Consider the following 15,203-nt stretch of genomic DNA (forward strand, 5'->3'; position numbering starts at 1 on the left):
TAGTAAAGGATCTTCTAAATACCAATTATCACGACTCTAACTTCTTCAGTTTTTGATTTCTGTGTCCTCATGAAAGGAATTCAACTCCATTTTACTCCCGCCCCCCAAGATGATTCCCCCCCCCCCCCCCCAAACGCGTTTTTCTTTGTTTTTAAAGGAGATACAAATACCAATTTTCACGTCTGTAACAACTTTAGTTTTTATTAGATGAAAGTATTCTCATACAATTATATCAATTAATTTTTCAATTCTTTCACCTTCCCCCCCCCCCTCCACTTCATTGGATTTTCCGAGAATACGTGTTTCTGTACTTTTAAAGCAGATTCCAAATACTAAATTTCACGTCTGTAACATCTTCATTCTTGGGATATCAGTAGCCTAATTAAAATAATTCAACACCATTTTCAGACACTTCCACCGAAGTGGTATTTCGGAAAACTAAAAATACACGTTTCTTGATTTTTAATAGAGATAAAAAATACCATTTTTCACTTCTGTAACATGTTAAGTTTTTTTAGATATACTGTACAAATTCTCATTTTAAAATTTCACCCCCTTTTTAGTTCCCCTTAAGTGGAGTTTCCAAAAACAAATCACCTATGTTTCTTTACATTTACAGGAGATTCCAAATACCACTTTTTACGTCTGTAACATTTTACATTTCTCAGGTATTCTATAGATATAATCTTTCAAAAAATTCACCTCAATTTGTCACTCCTGTTTAACCGCCATTAATTGGATTTTCCAAAAACAAAAAAACACGTGTTTCTTTATTTTTAAAGAAGATCCCAAACACCAATTTTCAGGGCTGTAATATCTTCAGTTTCTGAGAGATATGTATCCTCATTAAAGGCATTCAACCCGTTTTTCACCCCTTTTCATCCCTCCTATTGGGATTTTCCAAAAACAAAAGAATATGTGTTTCTTTATTTTTAATGAAGAAACTAAATACCAATTTTTACATTTGTAAACTTTCAAAATTTTGAGATATAGATACACTCATTTGAAAAATTAACCCCCCTTTTCACCCTCCCATTAATTGGATTTTCCGAAAACAAAAAAAATATGTGTTTCTTTATTTTTAAAAGAGATCAAAAGTACAAATTTTCAGGTCTGTAATATGTTCAGTTTCTGAGATATGAGTACCGGTATCCTGATTAAAGGCATTCAACCCCTTTTTCACCCCTCCTATTGGGATTTTCTGAAAACAAAAAATACGTATTTCCTTATTTTTAAAGAAGATTCTAAATGCCAATTTTTACATCTGTAAACTTTTAAAGTTTTGTGATATAGATACACTCATTTTAAAATGTCATCCCCCCTTTTCACCCCCTTAGCGACGGAATATCCAAAAATCCTCTCTTAGCGAGCACCTACATGTTAATATGAATGTATCCCCAAAATTTCATTTCTGTATGTCCAGTAGTTTTGGCTCGACGATGATGAATCAGTCAGGACAAGTTACTTTATATATATAGATAATGCAAGAGCTCTCTCAACAGCTGACCGTTCACAAGCGCATCCAACAATGGAAATGATCATGATAATAGTTTTATACATCATAATTTTGGTACGTATTATTAAGCCTTGATTTATGAAGACCCAGTATAATAGTCATCCATATACCAAGTTCCAGGATGTGAAAAAATGGTGTACCTGTTTCAGTGTTCTATTCAAAATAGCAAGGGACTGTGGGAAACTTAATACTAGGCAGATTGTATTGTTACCTTCATTTCCTGAATGTTGATGATCAGAGCAAAGTAATTATATACATTCTTGAAACAATTAACTGACTAGCAGTTTCATGGATGAAATATACAGCTGTGAGTGTCATACTGCATTTTGTTATTGTGGGAACATTGTTCAGTCTTTGGAATGAAATCTATAAGGGAGCAGTTGACTCTGGATGAAAATTGCAGGCTAGAGAGTTGGTTCCAGTCATCATTTTAATTCTGCTGATCCCCTTTATCACTGCCAATGATTATTGGACAGCATTTTTCCTGTACTCTTGGATTAAATATTGTAAGCTTTGTTTAAGTAACAATTTTGAATCAAAAATGAAACAATATTTTTTCAAAAGTGGTTTGCCCATGGTTGTAATAACTTGCTAGTTATTTTTGCTTTATAATGTTATCATGTACCTTTCTCTTCAGAAACTGGGGGCCTCTTCATGCTTGCTATCAGACTGATGCAGTTGTTCAGTGACAATAAGGCTGACTTTACAAAGCTCACAGGAATCCTGGGACTGTACTTCCAGATAAGAGATGATTACTGCAATCTGTGTCTTCAAGAAGTAAGTTGTAAAACATGTTCTTTCATAACTGATAGGCTTTTGAAGAAAACATTTTATCTTGTTATTTTTTTTCTTTTCTTTCAGTACTCCGAAAATAAAAGCTTCTGTGAAGATCTGACTGAGGGCAAATTCAGTTTCCCAATCATTCATGCTATCAAAAGTCAACCTGATGACAATCAGGTCATGCGTATCCTTTCTTACAGTGAAATTTATACTTTATGCTTCTTTGTACTTCTCTAGATCAGGGCCGCTCAGGTTGCATGCACCAGTGTATTGCGCTGTGCACGGTGCAAAAGACGACTTCACTTGGTTGACCAGAGTGCAGACCCCCACTCCTCGATTTGGAGCAATAGCGCTGTCTCTCTCTTTCCCCATGCCTGTCTCGCTCGCTCTGCCTGTCTCCCTCTTCCTCACCTGCCCCATAGCACTCCAAATCTGAGTCGAGTTGAGCCGAGCTTAGCCAAGTAGCCCAGAGACAAAGCATTGGTCCGAGCTGAGCCCAGTGGGACCGATGCACTGTACACAGGAACTCTGAGCCTCAGTTTGCATGCATGAGATTCCGGGCGTTTGAGAGGCCCTGCTCTAGATGGTAAGAATAGGAAATTCTCTTGAACTGTTTACTTGGGTATAGTGTGAAATTTGGATACAAATTACTGTATTTTTAAGGGAATAAACATTTAGATACAATTGGAAATGCAGTCATTATCTGTTGATAGGAACAACTTTTATATCTGAACTAGGCTTGTTTAGTCTAATGTGAAGGGTTCGTTTGTGATATACCGTATTTACGCGAATAATCCCCGCATATGTTAAAAATAATTTTGAGGCATGAGATTGGGGTGGGGTTTTTATTTGCGTCAAGGTTGCCAACACACTCCTGGCTCACCTAGTTTTTGATGCTGAGTTTACAGTTATGCTTTGTGCAACCGTAGATGGAAGAAAACTGTCCCCATATGTCATATTTAAATGGAAAACAATTCAGACTTTTAATTGTAAACTGTCATTACTTTTTAAAAAAATAGTACCATATTTTACAGAGTAATTTAAATTCAAAATTTTTCTGCGTCACGATAGAACGCGTCTTCCGGAGCGTACATGGGTAGCTTTCCACACTTTCACTCACATCGGCGTATCTATATTGTGTTTCATAGTTGAAAATAGAGTGAAATTGTAATTCTTTTGTATTCAGCATTTCAAGGAACGCCACAATATCACGTAGCAGGCAGTACGCGGAAAAGCAGAATCCGCGAAAACTAGCGAGGGTGGCATTTCTGAATTACAAGATGGCTGTTAATTCAAAATCACCAGTCCAATTTCTGTATTGCAAAGGCTTCGAATTAACGAGGTTTTACTGTATCGCAAAACTAACATCAGATTTTGCCGGTGTGTTTATTTCAACTGTCTTACTAATAAAAATACAGTTGTTTAACACTTGTTATAGTTATACAGTGAATAAACCCTTGTATAAGCGTTGTATATTTTTCTTACTAATACGCATTGTATTACTATACAGCACGACTACACTCATTCCAAGCCGTAGGAATCTCTTCCTGCAGTTCACTGATGTATTTCGCACGTTCACCGCCTTTATGGTTGCTTCTGCTGGTTATCTACGAGCAAAACTTTCCGGAAAGTCGTGCAGTAGCACGGCATATCGAAAAGGCAGTGGCAACACAAAGTGAGACAGCTGGAAATTGGCTTATATTGATATAAACATTTCTTCAGCTTGCATGTGTAATGAACGTCATGAAAGAAATGGAAAAGCTTAAGAAAAGATCAAGAGCTCCTAACTGGGATAGTGCAGAAAACAAGCAATTGTAATTGAATCGGTGTGTTGAAAAGGGTACACATTCCAAAATCCTTACTTTTCAGGAGAAAGGAAAAAGTATTTTGTAGCTAAAAGAAGGGTTTGATCAATAAAGTTTCTCTTAGGCATTTATACGTCATATATCTGCGTATTCAACTACAAAGTATGGAAATCATTTTACGTACGGTTTTCAAGTTATACCATTTTTTATCTCAAGGAATATGTCCCTTTTTATACTCATATTTGAGAAAGATCTTTGTAGAGTCAGATAATGTATAATCAACCCGTAATTTCAAAAGTCTGTTAAGCAGTAACACATTATTACACAAAAATACGCCCAACCATAATTTCTTTTATAGTTATTCATTGTCATTCCATATCTTTAAAGTGTTTAAAGTGTTTTACTTTACGAAGATGTCTAGCCTCCATAACCTCTAAATGATGTATGTCTTCTATGTTTAAAATATCGTGAAAATCATCAATGTTATCGTTCATCCCTTCAATGTGTGTTCAATGTTGAATGGATAAGTCGAATATTTCACCACAATTATATTACTGCAGACAGTAAATACCACGAAAATAAACTGCTCACTCGTTTCGTTTTCCGCTACTCGCTACTATACAACGCTTATACAAGGGTCCTGGTCTGTATAAGCAATTCAGTGAATAACTATAACATATTTATACATGGTTTATTAGCAACGAATTCCACATAAACAGTGTATAAACCTTGTATAAAAGTTATACACCATTTATTAGTAAGACGGCAAGTGTTTACATTGCACGAAAAGAATTATCCACCACCGGTCATGTTACTGTCCAGTAAAAAGAGACCACGTGTGAAAAGTGTTTTAGACCTGGAGTGTGACGAACTTGTAAGTAATTTAGGAGAGGATTCTGGTGATGCAAGAGATAATGAATCTTCCGATCTACAGGAAATCGAGCCTATTGCATGTTCAGCCTACTTGCTCATTTTCATGGAAAATATATTCCATAGCAGTGATAATGTATTTTTATCATCTCAGGCAAAGCAGCTATAGAGCGTTCCAACCTTAAATTGCAGTACAGCATAGATGGTGGGCGCTGTTGCGAAATCGACTCGTGAAGATCACTCTCGAGTGTGACTCAAACAGGGCGTCACAGTTCCACATTTTTCGTTTGTAATTTTAAGTTCATTCATAAATTGATATTTGTAGCATGGTAAAATAAATACAACATACCTTAATCACTGCCGTTACTCTGAGATAATGGACGTACACCTTCTATCATTTCTGCAAGGCCTGATATTCCCGCTTTGGATGAACTTGAGGATGATCCGGACGATGAAGAAAGTCTTATTAAAAACTGTTCATCGTCGACATCATCCTGTAATTCGTCTGCTTTCCACAAATCTCTTTCATTTTTCTTTACTTCATTCACTTAATTTGCCCAATTGTCCACTGTAATGTTCTTATACGCAGCGGTTGCGGTTATTAAATTTTCCATATAATTTTTCTTGAATGATACGTTATGATACCGGTTGTAGTTTTTCACCTGGGACCACACCATCTCAATAGGGTTTAATTCGCAGTGATAAGGCGGGAGACATAGACCCTGCCGACCTGCCCCTTTTGCCATTTCATCTATTCTCTGCATATCATACAGAGCCCTATGCTGAGAAGCGATGTGCAACAATTCTCGCTTGAGCATCCCGTCCTCAGAAAGATATTTGCTTTTTACGTAACTATTGTACGATCCCATCTTTTCGCCAAGAAGCCACCGGCAAAGGTTCCAACTTACGGGAATGATAAACAGCATTATCCAGCACGATCACAGCACCTTCGGGAGTGTTTGGCAACAGTTGTTCCGAAAACCACTTCTCGTAAATTTCACCAGTCATTTCCTCGTGGGCGTCCGCTGTATTTTTATGGCATAAAAATGTTAGTTCAGCATTTGGAACAAAACCATGTTCATTACCCGCGTGGACTAAGGTGAATCGCGGTCCTCAGCTTTTCGGTGGCCTAAGTCCCGAACTCACCCCTTCATTGGCGGCCTGCCATGCACTTTTTACTGTCGTATCCTTCCATTCTTTTGTCACTGTCTGCTCAATATTTACCCACGATTCATCTGTGTAAATTATAGCTTTATTTTGTGCCCTCAAATGTTTTATCTCCCTGAGATATCTTTGCCTCCAATTAATAATTTTATCGGTTTCAATGAAAGCTGCTTTATTATCCCGTCTTAAATAGCAGAAGCCTATATCATGTAAGAAGCGATACAACATACTTTTGGAAAATCGTGGCAAAGAATCTTCTCCATTTACCCGACTCAAAATCATGTTCAATGTCGGTGGTATGTTAGGAAATAAAAGAGAGTGAACCACCTGATGCACTCCACTTTGCACAATTTCATCATATTTAATTTTCCTTGCATTTTTCTGCCGTCTTTCTCTTTTTTTTTTTTTGGCGGGAGTTCGCAAAGGACCCTGTGTTTGTTCCTTCCTTTATAGCATAGATTGTTCTTACGGAACAACCTGTAGCTTTGGCTGTTTCACTGACTGCGCTAGTCACATTCATAGTCTTTAAAAAATAATCCAGGATCCTCATAAAATTGCGTTCCTTTCCCCTGAGTTTACCTATGGAACGTTTCTTTTTAATTTGACGATCCATTGTACATCCTTCTGCACTTTTTCTTCGAACTAAGAACCCCCCGCACGAGCGCAAGCACAAACTCACAACTCAACAGACTACACAAACACAATCCACTTGTCCTCAAGAACTATACATTTATCACTGATCTTTATTTAATCAATCTTATAATACTGATTAAATTAACACCACTGCACACGGCTGTCAGTACATTTAAAAGCTCAATGTTTGGGAGATCATTACTGGCCAGCCAGTTGAGTCACTCGTGAAAAGTAAACAAACGAGACGTTCTCCCTGTCATAAATTAAGAGATAACGAGGTAAGGACTTGTGGTATGATTTAAAAATAACTTCCCTATCCGAAGAACGTTTGATTCACTTTAAACACGCCATGATCCTTCTACACTTTTTCTTCGAACTAAGATCCCCACGCACGAGCACGAACTCCCGAACCACACAAACGAAATACACTTTCCCTCAAGAATTGTATATATGTCACTGATATTTTTTTTAAATCACAATTATACACACTACTGACAAATTGAGCACTGCACTGCATGCGACTGTCTGGAAATGTTAAAAGCGCATGTTTGGGAGATCACTACCGGTACTTCAGACAGACAGCCAGCCAGCCGAGTCAGGCGCGAAACCAAAATTCAAGAAGACATTCTTCCTGTCACAAATTAAGAACTAAGCAAGATAAGAACTTTCAATTCAATTCAATTCAATAGGAAAGACGCTGGCCAGCGACTGACTTTTTCGTGTCTGCACATAAAAATCCCTGAACATGACTGAAAATAAATGCATATACTGCATTTTGTTATCATTTAAATTTAAAAATAAACCTATCTACATCGAGCTGAAATGTTTCTTTACAAGCAGTGAAAAAATTAGGAAAATCATGAATATAAAATAGAAGTTATGACATGATAAATTCTATGCAATGAAGATTTTGCATTTGGCGTAACTTTCCATTATATTACCATTTTCACACTCAAATATTTTTTTACATTTTTTTTGTTAACGGCATCAAATGCGCCTTAAAATTCTGTACATAACACGATATTCACCCATTTTAACCGATAACATTCTAATTTACGGATGTTTGGCAAACGCGCTGCATTAGAGTAGTACAGCGCTACCCGCAAAACATGGGAGAAGGAAAGAGACGGAATTATCCCATTACTGCTGTACTGCAATTTAAGGTTGGAGCGCTCTATATATCCGTAAATTTACATGTGCATATTTGCGTAAAGACCACATGGATCTCGCGGAGTGATACGAAGTGTTTGTTTATGCCTACGTTACTCTTTCGGTGGAAGGAATTTTAGTTCTTTTTTTTTTTTTTTTCAAAATGAGCCTTCCTAAAATCAGGGTGCGGGGATTATTCAACGGAGGGGATTATTTGCATAAATACGGTACTTCATTAAATTGATATCTGTTTGACAAGATAGAATTATTCAAAGATATGAGCTTCATTGTTGTTTCCGTATTGAACTGAGATCACAGAGATGAGTTATTTATAAGGTTCAACCTTGTAACGGTTCAAATCCCGTTACAAGATGATATCTGTATTTTTATTATTTTATCTGTATTATTATTATTATTATTATTATTATTATTATTATTATTATGTCCGTATTATTATTATGTTATCTGTGATATTGTTACTATTATTGTAATTATCAGTTTTATTCAATTCGATTTTGCAATGCCTGTTGCTTGCAAGATTGTACTTAGATGTATGCATATATACGTATGTGTAGAATAACACTCAATACCTGTACAGTGAGAATTGTTGTATATACCAGAGATTGGACGTGACGTTGATACATTGTGCAAGATTGGTGGCGATTCTGCCAAGTCATTGCCAAGTCATGGCTCCGTCATCGTATTTATTTAGATATACGCTCAGAGTCGGCCGCCCCTGGCTATTTCACCACTGTATGTAATATTTGCCGCGTTGTGGGAGTATGTCATTGTTATTTCTGGATATTACATAGCTGTGTCAACCAACGTCTATATAAGGTGGATGCATATTGTAGCGTCAGTCATTACTTAAACGGAAGCAGTACAGTGAAGAAGTCTACTAGATCAAGAGGCCTTAGTTGGTCAGTCAACGAGTGTGAACGAGAGATGGTGAAGACTCAGTGAGCCATTAATTATTGGTCATTGAGAGAGTGAGACCAAAAGGTTGGTCGCTCACTCAGTTGAAGACACGGACGCAAGGGCTTACCATGAAGTCAGAGAGGGCAACCCTGGACCTGCCAAGAGGTAATACCATATTGACTTATAAAGAAGTCAGATGATATGGACAAGCAGCAGTCACAAGGATGTATCACCAAGTTAGGCGTGACACATCTACAGTAAACACCAGATCAAAGGAATACGTCGTAATTACACTAAAAGTGTTGAAGGTACAGTCAAGTGAATCAGTGAGGGAAATATTTCGTATAAAGTGTTAAATGTCCGGTCAAGAAGAATTCAAATTCATGCTTAATTTCTTTCAGTTGCAATGTCATAATTTCATATTCTCATCTGTTTTATCGCAACAAGACTCACTATTTTATATATATTAAAGAATATATTTTGTTCTATCAAACGAATTCATAGTTTTATTTCAATAACAGTAAAATATCTTAACCTCAAAATTATTGGGGAAACCGAACGCCAATCTCCTTTTCCCAGAACTTATATGATATGTTGTCAAAAGTAAGCTTATTACCCCACACCCTAGAGATAGTCAAGAATCTCATTCTATTATTGCTGCACTGAGTGGCAGCTGGCGCTCTTCAAATAACGTATGTGTAAGTAAGCAGGTAACAAGTAAGTGTGAGTACAAGGTCCAACGAGTGTGTATTTTATTTAATGAATGTTAATTTTCATAATTTTCATGTTAAATGCAGATATTCATATTTTCAAGTTAAAATGCAGTTTTATCTATGTTTCAAAAGTTATTCAGCGACTCAGGAACATCTCAACCTATTCAATACTAATTACGTGTTGTATAGATGTTATTTACAACATTTATCTAACATGGGACTGGTTTTGACATTTAAATGTCATCATCAGCCATAAACAAATCACAAACAAATGAGCAAGGACATAATAATTAAAACTGGTGTATTGACACATTGAAATATGTACACTCCAAGATTAAGAAAAGTTTCTGAAATGTTATCAAATCACAAAAATCTTTGATTCGTAAGAAAACATTGTACATGTCTCAATGTGTCACTACTCCAATATTAACATAAGGTGTGAATAGGCGTATAAAGACTTTTGTGGTTTGATAACATTTCAGAAACCTTTTCTTAATCTTGGAATGTACATATTTCAATGTGTCACTACACCAGTTTTAATTATTATGTCCTTGCTCATTTGTTTGTGATTTTATTTGTTTATGGCTGATGATGACATTTAAATGTTGAAACCGGTCCCATGTTAGATAAATGTTGTAAATAACATCTATACAACGCGTAATTAGTATTGAATAGGTTGAACCTTATAAATAACTCATCTCTAAGATAGAATTAAGAGTTCAATTATTTTGATACTGAAGCTGAGATACCTCCATGCTCAGAGAAGGAAGGGAGTGATTAATCCATGCCTCTTTTCACTCTTTGCCCCTTCTCTAAGCTCTCCTTGCCAAATTCAGCATTCTTTTATACTCTTTTGCAGCACCATGGATTTTGAATCAGTGAAAGAATACTATTATTGCTTTCAAAATTCTTAAATGCCTTCTTAGCAATTCTTACACTTGTGATCTCAATTTCATGGGTATTTCCATGTTTCTTCATACAGTCTGGAAGATGATTTTTATCTATCACAACCTTACCCCCAGGTTACAGGCAGCTACCAAAGGCATCTGTTCTCAGGTTAGGGTTGTCCTAATACAACTTGGCAGGAGATTTAAAATGCACTTAATACTGTGTGCATTGAAGGTGAAAAGTGATAGATTTTTATTTACATACCACATTTACTCGTGTGTTAGACCCCCCCCTGGCTTTCGAGACGATGAAAATGAAAAAAATAAATCTTGCATATAAGACCCACAACGTAATTCGTCAGAGAAGATCAACGATTCCGCTTCGAAGCAGGTACAATTCCTATTGCAGCTCTGATGACATCGCACAAATTTGTGAATAGTTTAGTCCGTACGATGTACGCAATGAAAACTCGTCGAATCCGTGCAGTACATCTGTGTTTCGTAGTTAAGAAATGTCCACCTCCATAGCGTAGGTCTACTGCAGCTCTGATGACGTCGCACAAATAGGTGAATAGGCCTAGCTTTGTGTCCGACCCGCGCATTGCAAGCATGCAATACCTCCATGTCTGTTTTTTGTAGTTAATAATGTCCGCCAGCGTAATGGTTAGCCCAAACAGTTGCTGTTCTCAGGAGTCTGACTTCGATTCCTGGTACTGTACTGCCAGAGATTTACGAATGGCAGGAATGTTGATATGCGGTAAAAGCGGTACATGTAACTCCCCTCCACTGGAGGTGTGTCTAAAAAGAGCTGTACCACGTCAGGATGAGGAAACGAGTTTACTTTAGTTGAGAAATATTCGTGGTTGTTGCTATTTATACAGCAGTTGAGATCATTAACAAAGTGGTCGTTTAATATCTCTTAACTCGGGCCAATATAGGTGGTATACATTTGGAGAGAAGTAAGTTTAAAACGTGATAAAAGCTACCCAATTAAAACGATTGTTTTACTTGCCAACGTACCTAACAAATAATAATAATAATAATTTTATGTCCCCACGTACTTTAAACAATTTTCGGAGACGCCAAACAAAACGTACTAGGGTATGGATTAATAAAAAAAAAAAGAAACAACAAACGTACGAAAGTAAACATTATAATGATAAAACGCATTACCGCCACACCTGTAGATATCCAATAATGCAGTATATTTTCCTGTTATCTATTTTTATTCTTTCCGTCGAGGAGCTTTTGGCACTATCAGGGCGATAATATACCTAACCTAAATAATGTGGTCTGTCTTATATTATGGACAGCTGTTTACATAAACCCTGATGTGATAAATGTAGAGAACAAGCAGGAAATGTACTTTAAAATAAGGGTCTGAGTTTCAACAGCCGCAGTTATTAAAAGAATGTTTCCAGTCGCTATGTATTACATTCAGAAGTACAACTCGTGACATACACTAGTTATCAGCTGATGGTTTGGCATGCCTTCTACAGCACGGCTTTATTCGGAAGGAGTGGCTTCTGCTACATATACACCAACTGGGAATATCAGAGACCATCTCCAGAAACTATTTGGGAATAGATTTACACTGTTTAGACTCTATATCGGGAACAAAATTATTTTTAAAAGGTTCAAAAAGACGGGACCTTGTATGCTCTCGATTGCAGTGCATGGCTCAAAGAGAATGAAGCATGGCTGACGCAACTGACTAGATGGCAGTGAAGATGACGTCACTTGGAATGCCGACACGCCGGTAAAAGGGCAGGGAAGTTGGCAGCGCAAGGCGATAATTCAAATGAAAGCAGTGATCAGGTTTACTGTGTGGTAGGCCTACTACTGAACTGACAGAGACAAATGACTGGCCATTAAGTTCTTTTGTATCAATATTGATAACACGATACCCTTATCCCTTTTTTCTACGGGGTCAAGTATGAAGTGAGATGAATCTTTGTAGTGAGTTTTTATGGCTGTATGCCCTACCTGACGTCAACCTCACCAGAGGAATTAATGAGATAAAACGAATGACGTGATATGAGTAACTAAAACAGACTTTTATATGTACCGTAGGCCTAAAAGTCGTGTTCACCATTTATTGACTTTTTAGGTTTAGAAATAGTGCCTTCCGACGAAAATAGCCAGTATAACTTAAATACATTCTAAGTTTGTTCAATAATAGTATAGAATGTTTACGCGTACAATTTATAGCTCTTTATAGCCTAGAAGTCATGTGTTCACTGCACAAAATTTTGAGGTTATCGCATATTGGACCCCCCTTTACTATTTTTGGCTGTAAAAGTGGGGGAAAAGGGGTCTAATACGCGAGTAAATATGGTATTTACATTTAGAATTATTCATTAAGTCACGGGGCATATCACTGATAACTCTAAAGAAAGAGCTTAATAACGGTGTGATTTTGCACCACCAGCATAACCCTGTCCAGGAACTGTTCTTTATTTTTCTGAAGTCAGACATTGAAAGTTTTGCACAGGTTCTATGGCCATTTAGTGAGTAATGGTTACAGTGGGTAAGTAATTGGTTCCTCCTACTGCTATTTCTGTAAATTGTGCACTGTTGAGGAGCCAGGTTCAATTCGATGTTCCTACTTAGGGCAAATGCCAAGCACAACAGTGGCTGATCAGCTACAGGCAGTCTGACAACATCGAACATTGCTCCCATTCCTTCGCCATGGCTGACCTATGGCTGCCAGCCCCACACTTTCAGCACTGCATCATGACAAACAATTTAAGAGTACATTTTCACTCGCCAATAGTTTTTCCAATAGAATTGTGTTTTTCAGGTCTCCAGGAGGGTTATCTGAAGGGATTGTAGCACTTTTGGAGTAATGCACTGCACTCTTTACTACCAGCAATATAATGATACTGCGCAAAACACTTAGCGTCACTTCTGTACACACTGCCATGTTTTCTTTCACAAATCGGTGACACTTTTGAAATCAATCATAAAACATACATGTCATTCATGTTTTCCTGGGCCGAAGTCCTAGATGTTAAACCCTCTTAAACAACAAGCAAACATCATGTTCTCATATCCTTTATGATTAATTGGTATTTACTAAATAAATGTAGCAAAGGCTTTTCAGTCTGTCAAACACATAGCAAATACAATGTAAATTAAAACACTAAAAGCATATCTGTAAAACACACACTAACATACAAAGAATGACATGTTTCGTTCTACAAGAACATCCTCAGATACTATCAAATCACTTAAAATAAGCTTATATATGTACAGTATTGTTTACGTAGCGTAAACTTGTCAATGATAGAGAGATGAGTGATAACATGAAACAGTAATGACAAAAAACAAATAGTGTTGTCACCAAACACTATTTCAGGACTGTCCTGAAATAGTGTTTGGTGACAACAGACTTAACATCGGCAGTCTAGATAAATACGTAAGTTTTTCACTATATTATAATTGTATATAATTTATTTTTTGTCATTACTGTTTCATGTTATCACTCATCTCTCTATCATTGACAAGTTTACGCTACGTAAACAATACTGTACATATATAAGCTTATTTTAAGTGATTTGATAGTATCTGAGGATGTTCTTGTAGAACGAAACATGTCATTCTTTGTATGTTAGTGTGTGTTTTACAGATATGCTTTTAGTGTTTTAATTTACATTGTATTTGCTATGTGTTTGACAGACTGAAAAGCCTTTGCTACATTTAACTAAGTCAACACTGGAAAACAGGGCTTCATTTTTAACAAATTTACTAAATATATTTCAGCATTAAATAGCAGAGCTGCCTGTGCAAACTCTGCATATTTGAACTTAATGGCCAACTGCATTGGCGGGCAGTTCAAGGGGACACAAACTTGTTAGTTTAAGTATCCAGAAAAAGAATTTTAAAAAACAGAAATAAAGTTATAGGTGAAAAAAAAATGTTGGTTTGTCATTTTTATCACATTCTGAATAAATTCCTCATTTTATCTCATTTTCTAAATACGTTAAAAAGTCTTTACTGGTCATGAAAAGTGGAATTATGAAAGAACAAGCTTTTGTTAGCATTTCATGTAAAATCACTAGTGCAACGAATTGCCACCTTTTGTGGTGATTTTTCCATACAGGAGTTTTCCCATTTCTCGTGTCAGGAAGTGTTTATTGTTTTTTTCTATCAGACAATTTATGCTGTGTATAAACTTAACTGATACTACAGATATCCTTCGCCAGAGAACACGTGATGTGGAGGTAAAACGTTACTGCATTACACTATTAGATAAGTTTGGTTCCTTTGAATACACCCGTCAGACTTTGGAGCAGTTAGACAAGGATGCCAGAGCTGAAGTTGAACAGCTTGGAGGGAATCCATTTATGGAAGCTGTGATGGATGAATTGCTCAATTGGAAAACAGATGGCAAGGATACAAAGGACGAATTGTAACAAGTGTATTAGATAGTTTTAATTTAGTGGGTTTCTGCGTGGTGTAATATTCCTCAGGATTGTATTGAACTACCTGGTGTAGTTTCCAGTATTGTACTGTTAGATTGTTTTCAGTCATTAGAAGCTCATCTAACTGGAAAGTAGACTTGCTTTGGATGAATAGGATATAGAAATGCTTTATCCTGTGAGTATTTACTGGGTTGTATAATAAACCAGGTGAGCAAGTTGAAATTCAGACTTTAAGAACTAGCAACTTGGTAATTTTATGTGTGAGACGTATAATTCCTTGTTTTTTTAATTAACCTTATTGTTATCTAACCTACTAGATATTTTGAGGTCACAGATATAAT

The 15,203-nt window shown here is 36.6% G+C and overlaps 1 protein-coding gene across 1 annotated transcript in view; it reads left to right on the forward strand.

Annotated features, from left to right (window-relative positions):
• Positions 1 to 14,853, forward strand: part of LOC136879329 (terpene synthase) — a 56,419-nt gene extending 41,566 nt beyond the window's left edge. Inside the window, exons 4-6 of the mRNA XM_067153147.2 lie at positions 2,154 to 2,293; positions 2,378 to 2,480; positions 14,630 to 14,853. Of these exons, the coding sequence (XP_067009248.2) occupies positions 2,154 to 2,293; positions 2,378 to 2,480; positions 14,630 to 14,853 (467 nt within the window). The remainder of the gene's footprint in view (positions 1 to 2,153; positions 2,294 to 2,377; positions 2,481 to 14,629) is intronic.
• Positions 14,854 to 15,203: the final 350 nt, after the last annotated feature.

Source organism: Anabrus simplex, chromosome 8 (genome assembly GCF_040414725.1).
Source record: "Anabrus simplex isolate iqAnaSimp1 chromosome 8, ASM4041472v1, whole genome shotgun sequence".
NCBI lineage: Eukaryota > Metazoa > Arthropoda > Insecta > Orthoptera > Tettigoniidae > Anabrus > Anabrus simplex.